We start from the raw sequence: 15,846 nt of genomic DNA on the forward strand, positions 1-15,846 counted from the left end.
TATAGGTGAATCTTTTCATCGGTATAAGAGTTTACCCACCACCAGATCAGCTCGGCAAACGAGCAGCTAGGACACTCCATTGCTGTGCCTAGAAGATTCTCTATTCATCATGAGTTACTCGACAAGCACGCCGTGTGTTGGAACACAGGTCTCATCTGCCTAAAACCAACATCCGTTAAAACCAAATATGTGGGAACTCGTCGATATCTAAATACATATAGTCCAAGCCTTCATGGACTTACCGAGCTATCAAACGTTACACACAGAAAACCTAGGAGGATATCATGCAGAAGGTGAGCAAGTGGCCACAGAAGTTCCTGTTCCTTGTTTTCGTATGGAATAGGAAGTTCATCTCTAAGCAGTAGGGTGAGCGATTCGATGCGAGTGGAGCGCCCGCTGGTAAGGATTGTCTTTCTCTATCACACGGTCCTCTCAAGGAGACTGAAAGATCGTAAAGCTAAAACAAATGTACTTTGCGTCCTCTTTACGTGTGGTTTGCATAGCTGCAACTAGAACAAAAACAAGAAGAGGTACAACAGGCACCTCGATTCGACATGCATGTCATTATGTAATTGTACAGAACTCTTGAAAACATGACCATGTTACTGAATAACAAAACGCCCTTCCAACTCATCCAAATATGTCGTCTTCACCAGTTCTGCATCCCCAAGTATGTTTTGACGACCCGCTATTGCCTCTTTCCACGACCCTCCACGTTCAATCCGACCATGTGCGCCCGAGCCACTATGCACACAAACTATTGGGTGATGGCAGCTGCTGCGCGCACGTTGCATCCTGGTACCTCTCCTAGTTCTTGCCATGGTGTTGCTCACCACCCATTGTCAACCTCAGCACGAAGTTGACAATGACGGCTGCAAACAGCGCAATCGTCAGAATGGTAGGACCCAGTCGGTCGTCGAAGCCGCCCTGGCCCCTTAGCCTTATGCTCCTTGCGCGCCAGTGGAAGGTGAACAGGGCGTAAATCATGGCCATCATGGCAACGAGAGTGAAGAGGCCGGCGGAGATCTTGCCAATCTTGTCGCCGAAGTTAAGCAGGCCGATTGCGAGGCCACCGAGGATGACGGTGAAGTTGAGCCATGAGAGGAAGGTGCGCTCGTTTGCGAAGAAGACTTTGGGCTCGACACGCGTGGGGAGAGCAATGCGCTTGCCTGGAGGAGAGTGTTAGTATGCGTTTTGGGGGCGGAGCGAAGGACGCGACGCACCGGGAGCGGTTTGGAGAAGCGGTTGGGTGGACATGACGATGGTGGTGATGGTCCCGCTGATGTTGCGACGCGAGCTTTCCAGAGGTACTTTTGAGGTTGAGTATCGGTCGCTTGAGTGGCACCAAGAGAGCCAAGGATTGATGCAGCTTCAGACGAAGAATCTCGTGGTAGGAACAAGGTGAGGAAAAGAAGTCTGCATCACAATGCCGTCAAAGCTCTCGTTGATGCGGGTCGCGATGGGAAACCCATGCAAGTTCACGCCTTCCCTTGGCCTATCATGTCGCCCACGTGACAGCATCGGCTCTGAGGCTGCATGCGGGGATGGCCCGGTCCCTGGGTGCCACCTGCGCACCTGCCACGTCTATCCAACTCCGGCCGCCGACGCTAGCTTTGTCCAAACACTGATCCTTGGGAGTAAACACGACATTTACGTCTCATCACACTACGTTCCTGTTCGAGACATCGATAAACCTCCTGCTCCACATTTCACAACATCACTATACAGCACAGTCAACACCATGGCAGTAAGTGTCTTGCTCGGCAAGCACAAGTTATTGTATACTGACAAAGAGACAGTCCGCGTCACCGCTTCCTACCTCTGAACTGGAGCAAATTGCTCAGCAGGTACGCCGCCCTGCATGCGTCTGGATGAGGCTGCATGAGCTAACCAAACTACCTAGGCCTGCGAGCAAGCTATCGGCGCCGCTGAATCATACGACCACACAAAGGTTGGAGACTGGAACAGCGAGATTATTGTAAGTTTTAGTTAGACTAGCTGGCGCAACCATGCACGCGACGTCAAACCGCCTCCATCATGTACTAACGTTTACCCTAGCAATACATCCTCAAGACGCTCATCAGCAAGACTACACCCTCATCCGAATCCTCCACCCCTGAAACTCCCTCGCAGCCTGCCTACAAGTACATCGCCAACAGCACCGTCATCCAACACATTGGCTCTCCCGCGGAACCCGACAAGCACGGTCGTCGCGGCATGCACAGCGCGGTTGGCGCCTTCTGGAACAACGAGAAGGACGGCACATACAGCTACAAGTGGGAGGCTGCCGAGAAGAAGGGCATGGACATTGTCATTACCATCACCTGGATTGCTATCTAGAAGGATAATAGCGCCAAGGGCGTTGATGGTCCCAGGTGTGAGCCATTGCATTTTCCATCCAGACGATCGAACAAGGTGGGTAGGATGCAGACTGGCCCGTATGAAGGGCCAAGCGAAAGCTACGTGAGTGGCCCGCTGAGGCTGAGGGCCGAGAAGAAAGCTGGGGGTGTTTTTTGATTGGAAATCGCTGCTCTTCTCTTCCTGGGTACGGCGTTGAAACCACAGTGTGCATAGTCCTGCGCTTCCCCCCGTCGACATAGCGAAATTGATACCTACTATATTGATACTTGCTACTCCACTCATCGTCTCCTGCTATAACCTGGACGCTACAACGCATTCTCCTCACGAGCACATTAATGTAAAACAGGAAAAACACCTTCAGAATCCATGTTTGATACTTGGCAGAGAAAACAGGCTTTTCCCTTTGTGTTGGAACATCTGGCATTATATGTGTTGAAAATGGTATCGGCTACTTATTCATCCGTTCGTCTACATGGATATGATCGCGTACTCTTCCTAATCATATGGCATATCCTCCATCGCCCACCCGACCAACCGTGGAAGCAGCACAGCAGAACATGGGCTCAGTACGCAAAAGTAAAGATTGACCAGCTTGACTGAGAGCAACAAAGGTACAGAGAAGAAAGGACAGAAGAAGAAGAAGAAGAAGAAACAAAGGACGTATTTTAGGCATCCGCCTTTTGGCTCTCAATCGAGGTGCCTACGCCATCCGTGTGCGTACCGCTACTCCGTCCACTTGTGGCTTGCTCGCGCTTGTTGATGAGTGCCTTGAGTTCGTCTGTAGTGCTCTTGCCGCCGTTCTTCTCGGTGATGAGTCCCTTGAGCCATGCGTTCTCCGTCTGCAGTTGCTGGATGGTAGCTTCTAGTTTGGCGACCTTCTCCTGCGCTTCCTTTTGGGACTGCTCGAGAGCTTGCTCACGCTGCTTCTTTTTGATGCGGAAGCGGGCGCTTGCGGCTGTGTTACGGCGACGCTTATCCTCTTCTGCGGCTACGCGGGCGTTCTCGTCCAGAGACTGTGGCATGACGGGAGCGACATTGTCGAGCTTGCGCTTCTTCGAAGACTGATCAAAGCCTTGGGCAACAGGAGATAACGAGGAGGCAGGTGAGGCGTAGTTGGGTGCGAGCGGGTAGTGGGTAGGCTGAGAGTGCGCCAGGGGCATGGAGGGGTCAAACGCTGGTGTTGTACCGAAGTTGTTGAAGTCGGTGAATGGGAAGTCGCCTACTAGCAGATCAAAGTCAGTCATGGCTATTCTAGACGATGATGTGCTCGAGTCGCGATGCGAGTGCGTGGTGTTCTTCGCTCAGCGGAACAAGCAGTTACGTGCTTGCAGTGATGCATGGCTGCATATATAGGACGCCTTGTGAGTGGCTGTTGTACGAGGTGTGGGGTGACGATGCATGCAACACACAGGGCGGGGTTTGCATGCGCCTCGCCAGCCTGCTATTGGACGGAGTAATGCGAACCATGCGACAATTCAAACGGACGAGTCTCAATGGCTAACAACCACATTGACTGAAAATGGAACAGTTTTGAACATGGAAATGTGCTTACCATTTAAATTAAAGTCCATGTTCGCGTCGGCGCTGGTGCCCGGGTTGCGCGGGAACTCTCCGTCGGTCTTCAGCGGCTGTGTTTGCTCGGTATCAAAATCAAGGCCAAAAGCACTGGCAGAAGCGAAGTCGACACTGGCGTTACGGGCGTTGTCCACGTCGAAGAACTCTCCGTTCAGGAAGTCGGAGAAGTCCTCGGTGGGTGCTGGATCGGCAAGCAGATCCTGCTGTGGCGACAGCTGGTTGAGGTTCGCGATGTACTGGGACACGTTGGGCCCTCGCTGGCCTTTGTAGGCGGACATGGGCGTATGTTTGCTATCCAGACGATGGAGCGGGAGAATCGCTGGAAGTCGTTGTTGAGGAATTGGGAGATGGTGCTCCACTCAGGCCCGATCCGATCGCGCTTGCGTGTCCGAAGCTGATTTTGCGCGGCTGGAGCCTGGTTCGACGTTTGAAATCGTTCGCTGGTTTGGTGTATACGTTCTGTTGCACAGGCCGTTGATGAGGGTGCAAAAAGCAAGAGCAATGTGTGTGTGTATCGTGACGTGGATGAACGTCAAAGTGCGCAGGGCGTTCTCGATCAATGGAAGCCCCGCGGTCGATGACTAGAGTTATTAGCGACCGCAAACCCCAGGCCGCATTTACGCCGAGCCTCACCCCACGTGTGGTTGGAGTCGCAACGGCTCCAGCTTTCGCTCTCCGAGTTCAGGGTTTCGAGATGAGAGCACTGTGAATGACTACTGCTTCCTTTCGGATTGCTGGCTCAAGGAAACTCAGCATGACTGTCGTCTTACCGTCAGCTCGTCGTATTGTTTCCACAGCAGCTGAGCATTCGTTGTTTGTAATCAGGACGTACATCTTGCCGACGACGAATCATGTTTGAGCGTCTTTGTCCGAGACTGGACCGGACACCTGAGCGGATCGCACATCCAAGAAGCGGCAATTTCCACGCGGCATATTATGCTATCTTCGGCAAGAAAAATATGATCAGTGTCCATCTGAATCTGGCAAGAATTGTAAGGGATTCCTAGCCAGCGAATGTACTGATGAGCCTCACCAGAACAGAATCCTGGTGGAACTAATGTCTCTCCGGTCTTTACCTTGGAGAGAGCTGTGGGTGCATGAATATTGGTAATACCTAATGGTTATCTATGACGGAGTGCAGCGAGACTACTGTGCACCTAGGTAGCTTTGAACCGGAAAGAATACACTACACCCATCCTCAAACGGCTCCGTAAGAACCTCAAGACTCATCCAGACGACATACGTTGAAGGTGGAGAGCTTTGGGAGCGATGCATAATCTACAGGTCTGTGTTGAATGTTACAAACAACAGTTTATCGCTACGTAGACGCCCAGGTACCTGACCACCTAAGCACAATGGGGGTGGGCCAAGTCACGTGGTGGGCCCTGGTCCTCCTCGACGCGTCGCGACTCACACTATCGATAACAGCTTCCAATCAACAACAACCGACGGCCCCTCCATGTAGACGCAAACCGCACCGACGTGATGGCGACCGCCCCCGACTATAAGAATATTCCGCACTCTCACCGGTTGCCGATCAACCACCGCGAGGTCCAGCGCACCTTTACAAAGCTCTCTCGCCAATCGCTCGTGTCGCTTGCGCTGCAATGGCTCAGCAAGAAAAACCGCGACTTCTGCAAGCCGTATCTGCTCAGTGATCGAGTGGATGAGGACGACGAGGAGATATACGAGCCGGCGCAAAGCTATGAAGTGCTTCAAGAAACGTACAAACAGCTAGCTGCGCGCAAAGGTGGCAGGAGGGAGGTGCTTGACCGCATACTTGAGGGAGATTGGAGACACGGCATATCCATGTACCAAATGGCAACGGCAGAGATACAGTACTTACTAGATCATCCGAATGCCTTGCGTTGGACGGCGAAGCGCCTCACAAAGATACCTAGTGCGCGATCACCAGTGACGGACATGGAAGTCACAAACGATTCAGACCATCTTCCACGATTCCAAGCGCAGACCTTCATGTCAAATCTCGCAAGAGAGCTGACGCCGCTTATGAAGGCACATTACCTGATTACACGGATAAAATCGTCGCCCATGACCATACTACGAGTCTACATTCACGATTCGCCGTACAGCACCGAAGCGTCGCTGACCGTCGAGTCCAGCAGCACGGATAGCGCCAAAGCTGTATTCTTCGTATGGCCTAACGGATCGCCTTTCGTATACTCGTCGCTAGCAACGCTTACCGGCCAAGTCGTTGGAGACCAAGGGAGACATCTGAGGGATATCGTGCAGCAAGCTATACCGAAAGCCTTCTCAAGACCGTCTGCGCGTTACCAGTTAACAAGTACGAACTTTACCACCAAGTCACTCGATGCCCTTTTGACGTACCGCGGGCCTGGGAAGAGCAATGCTGCAGCAGGTGGTTGGAGCATCTTTCAAGATCATAGTTTTAGTCAGAATGCACTAGACTTTATCACCACACAAAAGAGTGAAGGGCAAGACAAGATGACCGGGGAAAAGAGCAATACCAATGGTGGATCCAAAGCTGGACCCGGTCGACCCAAGCGACCACTGGACGACAAACAGTCTTCAGAGGCCAAACGTAGGAAAGAGGTAGCTGCTGGACGGTTCGGGACCTCAGCGCAGCCTGACGATGGTCAAGGTCTTGAGCGATTCGAAGTCCGCATCGATGACCCATTTCCATCTCCATCTAACGGCAGTACTCCGACGCAACTAGACGACGATATATCGAACCTTGATGCTCAAACTGGCAGCCGTACACGGCGCGGCCGCCCCTCTCTTCTCGACAGAACCGCTAAAGATCTCGAGGAAATACAAAATGAAGAGGGCTGGGTACCGAACGTACGGGTCACGTTCCAAGGGACGCATGTGTTCGCCGGTATCAGGCAGTTGGTAGAAGAAGGTATTATAGACGGTGAGAAGATGCCAGGCTGGATGACTGGTGAAGCTGGTGTCACCATAGGTTCGGTCAAAAACGGACGCATCCGCAGCAAGGATGGTGTACCTGGTGTTTAGTGGGGGTGTGAACTTTCAATGTGCGGCGCTGACAGGTGTTTTTGATATCGATATACCCACTACGATGATGCGGCGTATGGCGTTCTTCTTGCTAGGCAACATGAGATGCTGTGTTACTATAGGGAGTTTGCCGTCTTGACTTTGTTGGTTTCCAAGAATCAGAGCAGTGTCTCTGCTTTCGTGCTGCAATTGCCTACTCTTGCTGATCTAGCATTCTGAAATCCCTCAGCGCCCTAGGTCCTAGCAGACTGTTTACACCTACAAATCATATCTTCGTCGTCTCTCCATGCATCCTTGCGCGGGTCCTGAGCCTGGCGGAGGATAAATCACCGATGTTGACCCAAAGTTTGTCTTGTCCTGCATAATTTCTTATCGAGCATGGACTCCTGCCCAAGCTCTGCCCTGTCGGCTGTTGACATCCGTTCAGGCTATCCTTCCGATTACAGATTCGGACACCGGCAATCACATCAACCTCTATTTGGCTGCTGAGCTTCACAAGCCACCCGACGGCCACTTTCATACTACTTCAATGCACCTGTCTGTGGCTTAACCGACTCGTGCGCCTCAACTGTTCAAGCCACGTAAGGCTCCGGGGCACCCTAAAACTCTTCACAAGCCACAGCTAGCCCTAACTGGAAGGCTCCGAGTCACGAGCCATACCCGCCTAGCCGTGAAAAACGATATCGATGTCATAATTGCAGTAGTATGCATTCGCGGCCTTGCGTTTTGAGGTTGCTGCAGAGCTCGGATTGGATGTGGCTTGCTGTGGCTGTTGCACGGTCTCTAAAACTATCCTCTAGGATTGCGTGGCGGTTGCCGATAGCCGGGTAAGGCTGACATTGGCTATCAAGGGTTAGAGGTCATGTGTTCTCGTATTTGACGTACGATAGCGTTTAATCGAACAGAAGTGAGAGTATTTCAGGATAAAGTGGGTTAGTAAGGTTCAATGCGGCTCACGGTTGGGTCAAGAGACACGTTTGTCCCGAACCGACTTCCCATACGTTGAACCAGTGACTCCACCCAAGACGCCTAGAGGCGGGAATAAGTCTTGACTGCATTCCATGGTGAGAGTGTTGGTCTTGGCAAGAAAACAAGAGAAAGCATATATACCTCATTCACCCCCCTAGCTTGCACTGCCACATTCGATGCTACTACCATCTACAAGCATTAGTTCCACTGCCTCGACACTAGGGCCAAACACGATCCAAGACTATCCAATCCACTCCACAATCAGCCAAGACCCAAAGGTCATCACCTTCTCTACTCAGTCTCCAACCATACTGCCGATGACTGACTATAACAACCAACGCATCGACGCTCAAGACTTGACTTCAAGGCTTGTCTCGTTCGAACACCAGTCCAACAACAACATCAACAACAACAACAACAACTCTGCCAAAGGCAATGGAGAAACCTCCTCCGACTCAATTCTGTCCCAGCGATGTCCCCGATCCACCTCCATCGACAGCGGCGTCATGCCCCGTTTCACCAAATCAGCAACAATGTCCACAACAGGCACCAATGACTCCCACTACTCTCAGTACTCCGGCCTCCGCGTTATGCGCGCTGAGCCTAGTTCCAAGACACATGCTGAAAGTGTTGGTGTCGCACCAGGCGAGTTCAGCAAACCGCGTGTCCACAAGCGCAACCGCAGAGACACTCAAAGCAGTGTTGGAAGCGGCAAGAGTGCGAGAAGCGAAGAGCCAAAGGAGTTCAAGTACTATGGCCGACACAGCAACCAATGGTTGTTCAACGACTTTAGTGTCACTGATGCTGTGTCCAAAGGCTTCAAGAGAGTCTTTAGCAAAGACAACAGTGGAAAGGACTGGTATGAGGACAGGAACCGTTAAAGATGGGGTCCAGGTAAAAATCGTATCGAACAAAGGCTTCATCAGGCTGAGAGACAGACATACATCACACATCAATACAACCAATCACATCACCAACCGCATATGACCTTGTCGACATGTTGTGACATGCTAACTGAGCAGCTTCTCGGCAACAATACATCCACTAATATGATTATGGGCGATATACTGTATGCAACATGTGAGTGATGCTCTTAGATGGATCGATGGAGACGCGCTCGTGACGCAACAGGAGCGCAACCTGACAAAAAGCCATCGAGAAGAGTAACAAGTTAGACTTCATGACCGTCATAGAGCGATTTGACTGCACTGAATAGAGAAAATGATCCCGTGAGATCAGGTATCATTCGCGAAGAAAAACGCCGTCGCTATGGAGAAACAGCTCATGTCGTGCCAGTCATAACGCCAATATATGAGAACGCCCCAATCATCTACATGGTATCCTAAGTCCAGCCCTAAAGCATCATACTTTTTCGACGGCTAGCTGCGCGCTCAGCTCTTAATGTACTCGTCTCCCTCCCTCCGTCTCGCACTTTGATGCTTTCGGCTCCATCAGCGTTCGCCCTTACGTCAGCCGTACTGGCACCAGCCGGTACACTTGCAGTATCGGTAAGTCTCTTCTCCTTCACGCCTGCCGTTCGAGCACTTGACGTGCCCCTAGCGATACCATTAGCACTAGTACTTCTTCCTAGACTCGAAGTACTACTACTGTTTTTCACATTTCCGCTTCCAGTGCGCTTATGCAACGAAGGGAGTGCCCCTTCAACCCTTCCCCTCTCGGCTTTGCGCTCTTCTAATGAAGTTGATGTAGAAGAAGCAGGCATAGCAGAGTGTCGCCGCGCACTTCGCGCTGCTTTAGCAAGTTCGTTAACCCGTGTACGTGGGTTGGTCGTTGGGTCCGCAGGTGAAGAGTCGGTAAAGTCGAACACGGCCAAGCTGTCCTTCTCTTTCGGCTCTTGTTCAACGGCTATGGTATCCTTGTTTAGAAGAGGAAGATCTACTGGCTTGGCGATGGCAAGCTCGGAGGCGGATCCTGCAGTTGATGACGATACTCTTCTCTTAGCAGTACTGGTTTCGGTGATGAGCGCGGATATGGCCTTCGAGGTTGTCGATCGCTCCTCAGGTTCAAACGACGCTGGTGATGCTTTGGAGTCTTGGTTTCTGTCGAGTTTCTGTCTCAGTGGGCTACCTGCTTCGGCCTCTTCTTCACCTCTCGGCTGAGAGACTACCGACACGGGCTTCCAAGAGATTTCGCCATCTGCGTCACGCTTGACAAGGGTTGAAGGTACATGCTGGGTTTCTACACTTGTCCTGCGATCGACCACCGCATCAACTAGCTTAGCATCTGGACGTCGCATCTTTACGTTGAGACTGGGCTCTTTGTAACTGACTTGAGGACGCGCTCGTCTGCCAGGTCGACCTGCTTGACCGGTCTGATCTGCGGAACTGAGATCTCCCGGTGGCGGTGTATCCTTGTTGTCTGGTCGTTGCGTCGACGGCTCGGTAGAAGGTGGAGAGAGAATAGTGTCCACAGCAGGTGTCTTAGGAGGTAGAGAATCGAGTATGATCTCTGCAGTAGGTACAGGTTCAGGCATGGGTATCAGCGGAAGGTCCGGAGTGGTGTTGCGTGTAATATTCAATCGAGGACGACTACGAGTTTTCGATGCTGGCTTCTCGGGCTTCTCTGGTTTCTCGGGCTTGTCTTGGTTTGAAGAGCGATGCTTCTTTGGCGACAAAATTGGATCGGTATTGACGGGTTCTATCAAGTCAGATATTGACCCTATCTTGCTTTGTGTGTACTTACTAGCTGAAAGAACGGGAAGCCGATCTAATGACGAAGGCTTGGATTCGCTACTAGATGTCTCTATCCCTGGAGCACCTGAGATATTGCGGCGACTGAATCTGAAAGCGTCACCCTTGGCTTGGCTCACTTCCTCGTCTTCCTGGACGCTGAATTTCCGCTTCGCTCCAGTACGCAGAGGCTTTGTAGCTGTCTCTTCAGCTTCTTCCGGAGATTCGAAAAGGGACACGCGACGTATGTTAAGCTTCGGCCCACTTTCTCGTCGCTTCTTACGCGTCTCAAGGTTTACCGACAACGCAGGCTCGCCCTCATCTCCAGCCTCCTCACGTTGTTCCTCTACTGCAGGACTGGGATCAAAACCAATGGGATCTTCGTCTTCGAATCGCGCAACTGGTGGAGGACCGATGTCTGGTGATTGGCTGTCCGGGTCTTCTAAAACCTGCTGAAGCTCGTCTGCACTGCGACGAGTTAGCTTCGCGTGCGTCTGCGCATGCTATTTCTAGCACGGCAACAAAGACATACCCCATTGTCCTTCGAGGATAGTATTTGTCTTCTGTGATTGTAGGCAGCATGCCGTTCTCTACCTCCTGAAGACCCAATCCACTTCTCCATTGTCGCTCTTCTCCGCTTTTTCTCTTTGCTGTCATCTGGCTTTTTCGTCTTCCCGCATCCTTCTCATGCCCACCTCTTGATTGCGATAAACCTGCTACCAAGCTACCGAGCTCTGAAAGCTTGGCTTCAAGCTGTGTCTTAACAACATCAATCTGATCGAGTGCCGGACGCGACTCAATAGTGTTGTGAAGGTTCAGGACCTGCTCGCGCAATGCCAAATTCTCGGCGAGTAATCGCGAACAGTCTGTTTCGAGGCTTCGTATGCGTATAGACTGAATCGAGTTCGTTTTTGCGAGTTCGCGGTTCTGCCTCAAAAAGCGTCGCTTGAGGGCTTCTATAGAATCCGTCGATGGCTGAGGTGCGATCGGCGGCTCGTTGAGACGCGCCATATGCGCAAATAGGTATGTCGAAGTTAATTATAAAGCTGTAGACGATTACGCGGTCGTGGCGACGTGGATACTACAAGGCGTCGGTGGGTGTTCCTTCTGTGTTCGTCATTGCATGTTTACATAGCAACAAAGCTAAGTTAAAATAGGCTAGCCAAAAGAGCGCTTCCACGTGACACGAGGGGCATGAACGCGTATCAGCACAGCATATCCGTATCACGCTTGGCAACTGTCTACCATATTAATGACAAAAAACCAATAACCTGACACTTCTCCTGTCCTCTGTTCTTCCACAGAGAAAACACTTCTGGTCGCGCATCCCGCGAAGCAAGAACATCTACCTACTATTTACGAGTACTACTTATACTTTCGCCGAAGAAAGTGCTGAACGTACACCAACTGTAAAGGATGTCAAACTTCACGCGCCCCCTCCCTACTCATCTCCGTAATCAGTCCATGGGCGGCTCTCAGCAACAGTCTCCCGTATTGCTCGCGCGCATCGCAGAGAAAAAAGCCGAACTAGCGAACCTGAAAGACCTGCAAGCACTAAGTGGAGGACTCGCAGACCAAATGCAGATGCTCGCTGATAAGCTGTCGACTTTATCAAATGGAACAGAAGGTATGTAGATGAGTTTTACAGGCAGTCTCAAGCATGGAGCGCAGTAGAAATATCATGCTAACTTGGTGGTTGATTAGCGGTCGCAGCAGTATTGTCAAATTGGCATAATGTGCTAAGGGCTATTAACATGGCATCCAGTAAGTTGTGCGATCATCGGAAGGATTGCGTTCTAAATCACAGCAGCAAAACTTCCACAGCCAAAGGAAGAGGAAGACTCGGAAAAGAAGGCAGAGGATGAGCCGCCGTTGCCACAGACGCTTGTCCGCATTCCCACACAGCATGCGCCTGCGGTAATCGAGCAGGCCAATGCAGCAACAGCAGAGGATTGAGCATGTGGACAACATGTGCCTGGCATCCTATGGAGCTTTTCGCTGAGCCCAAACGCTTTGAGGCAGAACGAACACCAAGGGTGGAAGATTGATGCGCGATCGGTTGCATATACATGCGTTGGCCGTCCAATTAACGAGCATTTGCAAGCAATGGGACGTCTTGGGATGCACATAGCACAGCTGCAATCGAGCCCAACGTTAGCTGCAGTTGGTCCTACAGCTGAGGGATAGCGTGTGCATCGAAGAACGGTGAAGACAGCACCAATGAGAGGCAAGGGGACGGGAATAAGCATAAGAGGGATACATGTCCCAACTTCACATGCGCAAATTTAATGCTACAGGATGATGTAAAAGCTTCAATGCGCCAAATTTCAACAGCGAAAAACGAAGTTTTACGGACTATCCAAGTCCGTTACCAGCGCTATGCAATGACGCAGTCCCAATCATAACGTGTCTCGTGAACACCCGTAACTCCAAGCAATGAGAATCGTTTCCAAGTCGTACAAGCCAGCTCCCGGCATGACCAAGTGAGTCTGCCATCTGAAGCGCAATTGAAGTTCACTTCTTCTGCTTCGGCATCTTCTCGTAAGCATTCGGGCTTGGCTTCCTCCGTTGACGTTTGTGCTTTTGCGGGGTACCAGAGGCCTCGCCATGATCGTGGACGTCTTCACAACCATCATCGTGCTGATGTGGCCGTCTGCCGCGCGCACCGCCAATTCTTCCAGCAGGTCTTGCGGTGCTGTTGTCGGGCTCAGAGTCTGAATCTGAGTCTGATGATGAATCTGAAGAGTCATCGTCGGAAGACTCGTCGGCAGCGCGGGGCTTGTGATAAATGCAGCAGACTTTGATTCTGTTAGTTCCTCTGATGGCACAAGGGTGTCATTGGAGGGTTGTACCTTTGGATGATTTCTTCCCCATGCCTTCATTGTCAACCACGTCTTCCGCCCATTGAATGTGTCGACGTTGCGAGGGCTCTGCTCGCAGACGGAGCACGCCCGAAGGTGCTGACAGACGCAGGACAGGCTGAGGGCGGACCTCCATGGTCCTACTCCCAGAGTTTGGTGTAGTAGTCCTGGGGGATACTGGGTGAGGGGCGGCCATGTTGCTGAAGTGCGACATGTTGTTTGATAAGGATTGCTCGGGAGACCGGACCCTTAAGAAGTTGGGACGGCAGTGGGGCGTGGCTACGCAGCGCAGGGACCAAAAGGAATCGCGAATTCGATGGCTGGAGATGGGTCTTTATCGTGGTCCGACGCCTGGTTTTGGGCGGTTGGTTAATAGTTGTATCAAAGGAGGTAGCAAGAGGGTGTGAGGGATAAGCAGCGAGTTGTTAGCAGGTGATTGTTCTGTGCATGTATGTCTTTGTTGTTCGACGATGATTTGTCTTGTGAGAGCAGAATGGCCAATGCGTCATAGTCAAATCGGTACTTTCTCGGCCTAACCCGCACCTGGCAGCCACGCCGACCCCACGATCGCTTCTGTCGGCCTCCATCGCCTATTTGCTATATTGCAGCACACTTGCCAGCAGATGCCGTGCGTCGTTTCCTAGGTCACGCTGCATATTCACGGCTGCACGGCTGGCTGTGCACGATTTGCTTTTCCGTTGCGACAGTCCCTCACTACCCTTCCGCGGACGAGACCATATGGGCAGACAACAGGATGAGGTCTAACACATAACGAAGCCCTGTTGTTGTTGTTGTTGTTGTTGTTGTTGTTGTTGTTGTTGTTGTTGTCGGAAAACCTTCCAGACAATCATGCGCACCGTATGGATCAAAGCCAACAGCTTTTGGTCAGTATAGTATGACAGGAAAATGTTTCTCTGGTGGTGTCGAAAGGCTGTCGAAATCGAGCTTTTCCATACACGAGTAAGCAATTGGATGGCACTTTTCAAAGAGTGTTCGTTGTGTGTAAGCAATAACAACCAGATTATTGCATCACGCCGAAACTCTCTCACCCGCTTCAAGCCGAACACTGACATAATACAGTCGAAGCACTGGAAAATCAAAAAATACGATTTTTTTATTATGTTCTTCGTTCAAAATGACCAGCACCATCTACCACCGCTTCATTCCAAGGTTCCCTTTAACATTTAAATGACCAACGCTGCTTGCTATACTTCGATTCTCATTTGCGTCCAGCCAGTGCTATATGATAGCGACATTAGTCCGTCTGGTATCCGGCACGCAAGGGAGCATCTGAGACCATGGAAAACAGACATACCCTATCGGCAGTGCCGGGAATCGACACCATCGATACCCTGCCTCTCTGTGTCTCGAGAGCTCCGTGACAAGACACAAACTTACACCCCCATAGAAGAGGATGCCAGCTCACTTTGTTTCCAGGACAGCATATTCGGGAAACGTGTCAAAAGCACCTCCCGGCATTCCAATTCTGCTGCAGGCTGATTTCCCACTCGCAATCCACGGCCCAGCAGATATTTTTGTTTGCATGCTTGAATGTTCACAAGCAAACGCGTGCGGTCATGCTTTCCATATTGTGATATCATTCACATCTGGTGTGTTGTTCGAAGCAACTACTCATACATGTTGAGCATCATATCAACCTCGTTCTTGCCGGACTCATTCATTCTGTGCATATCGCGCCGACGTCTAGCCAAGACGATGAAGAACTGAATACGATAGTGCTTTTAGGACATCTGGAAAGTAGACTATCAGCAGTAATCGCGTAACGGGTACAATAACAAACCTCCGTTACGCCTCGAACTGGCATGGATATGGAGCGTGTACAAACATAGCCATCGACCATCCAGATATGGGACACTGGCGTCCCAGACTGCCAGGCATTGCTTGACTTGAAGGGCTGCTTTTCCATCGTCACAATTGAGGTGAGTATCAGGGTTCCTAGCAGCCGCGACTCTTGGAGTATTAAGGAAGAGTTGCATATATGTGCAGAAGAATGCGCAAGGAGACTCATAGGGCCTGAGTCTGCCACAACCAGGATAGAGCGCACATTCTATGCCCTAGTCTAGACGAACACGAACCGAGAATGTTTCCAAGAAGACATACTTCACACATTTGTGCGTGATAAGAGTCTCTGATGTCAACAAGCCACAACGGCACCCTAGATGACGAGATGCAACTATGACCAGCTCATGTACGCTCACACTGAGAGTGACATCACTTTCGGCCATTTCCCTATAGCAAGGTCGGAGGCATCTTTCTATAGTGAAGGCCTGGCCATTATGCCGGCAACCATGCGCTTATCAAACACCAGAAGCCGATTGCAGTGGCGGGAGACAGGTAATTTCCTTAGTGATGAAGGGATATTGCAGGGCAAC

The 15,846-nt window shown here is 51.2% G+C and overlaps 8 protein-coding genes across 8 annotated transcripts; 4 read left to right on the forward strand and 4 right to left on the reverse strand.

The window, feature by feature from the left end:
* Positions 1-807: 807 nt before the first annotated feature.
* Positions 808-1,257, reverse strand: VTC1 (vacuolar transporter chaperone; the record flags this gene model as incomplete). Its single annotated transcript, XM_051727676.1, has 2 exons — positions 808-1,169; positions 1,224-1,257. 2 exons carry the CDS (start codon positions 1,255-1,257, stop codon positions 808-810), a joined length of 396 nt encoding a protein of 131 aa, XP_051592521.1.
* Positions 1,258-1,741: 484 nt separating this feature from the next.
* Positions 1,742-2,340, forward strand: J4E82_001362 (uncharacterized protein; the record flags this gene model as incomplete). The annotated part of the gene is made up of 4 exons (XM_051727677.1): positions 1,742-1,747; positions 1,800-1,847; positions 1,904-1,978; positions 2,059-2,340. The coding sequence occupies 4 exons, from the start codon at positions 1,742-1,744 to the stop codon at positions 2,338-2,340; spliced, it is 411 nt and encodes a 136-aa protein (XP_051592522.1).
* A 686-nt stretch (positions 2,341-3,026) lies between these two features.
* Positions 3,027-4,214, reverse strand: J4E82_001363 (uncharacterized protein; the record flags this gene model as incomplete). Its single annotated transcript, XM_051727678.1, has 2 exons — positions 3,027-3,580; positions 3,914-4,214. The coding sequence occupies 2 exons, from the start codon at positions 4,212-4,214 to the stop codon at positions 3,027-3,029; spliced, it is 855 nt and encodes a 284-aa protein (XP_051592523.1).
* Positions 4,215-5,421: 1,207 nt separating this feature from the next.
* Positions 5,422-6,933, forward strand: J4E82_001364 (uncharacterized protein; the record flags this gene model as incomplete). The annotated part of the gene is made up of 1 exon (XM_051727679.1): positions 5,422-6,933. One exon carries the CDS (start codon positions 5,422-5,424, stop codon positions 6,931-6,933), a length of 1,512 nt encoding a protein of 503 aa, XP_051592524.1.
* A 1,286-nt stretch (positions 6,934-8,219) lies between these two features.
* Positions 8,220-8,783, forward strand: J4E82_001365 (uncharacterized protein; the record flags this gene model as incomplete). The annotated part of the gene is made up of 1 exon (XM_051727680.1): positions 8,220-8,783. The coding sequence occupies one exon, from the start codon at positions 8,220-8,222 to the stop codon at positions 8,781-8,783; it is 564 nt and encodes a 187-aa protein (XP_051592525.1).
* Positions 8,784-9,256: 473 nt separating this feature from the next.
* Positions 9,257-11,603, reverse strand: J4E82_001366 (uncharacterized protein; the record flags this gene model as incomplete). The annotated part of the gene is made up of 3 exons (XM_051727681.1): positions 9,257-10,560; positions 10,606-11,060; positions 11,125-11,603. The coding sequence occupies 3 exons, from the start codon at positions 11,601-11,603 to the stop codon at positions 9,257-9,259; spliced, it is 2,238 nt and encodes a 745-aa protein (XP_051592526.1).
* Positions 11,604-12,008: 405 nt separating this feature from the next.
* On the forward strand, positions 12,009-12,548 carry J4E82_001367 (uncharacterized protein; the record flags this gene model as incomplete). The annotated part of the gene is made up of 3 exons (XM_051727682.1): positions 12,009-12,219; positions 12,297-12,356; positions 12,403-12,548. 3 exons carry the CDS (start codon positions 12,009-12,011, stop codon positions 12,546-12,548), a joined length of 417 nt encoding a protein of 138 aa, XP_051592527.1.
* Positions 12,549-13,106: 558 nt separating this feature from the next.
* J4E82_001368 (uncharacterized protein) lies at positions 13,107-13,667 on the reverse strand (the record flags this gene model as incomplete). The annotated part of the gene is made up of 2 exons (XM_051727683.1): positions 13,107-13,390; positions 13,445-13,667. 2 exons carry the CDS (start codon positions 13,665-13,667, stop codon positions 13,107-13,109), a joined length of 507 nt encoding a protein of 168 aa, XP_051592528.1.
* Positions 13,668-15,846: the final 2,179 nt, after the last annotated feature.

Source organism: Alternaria postmessia, assembly GCF_024291825.1.
Source record: "Alternaria postmessia strain BMP 2775 chromosome Unknown scaffold_5, whole genome shotgun sequence".
In the NCBI taxonomy this organism is placed as follows: Eukaryota; Fungi; Ascomycota; class Dothideomycetes; order Pleosporales; family Pleosporaceae; genus Alternaria; species Alternaria postmessia.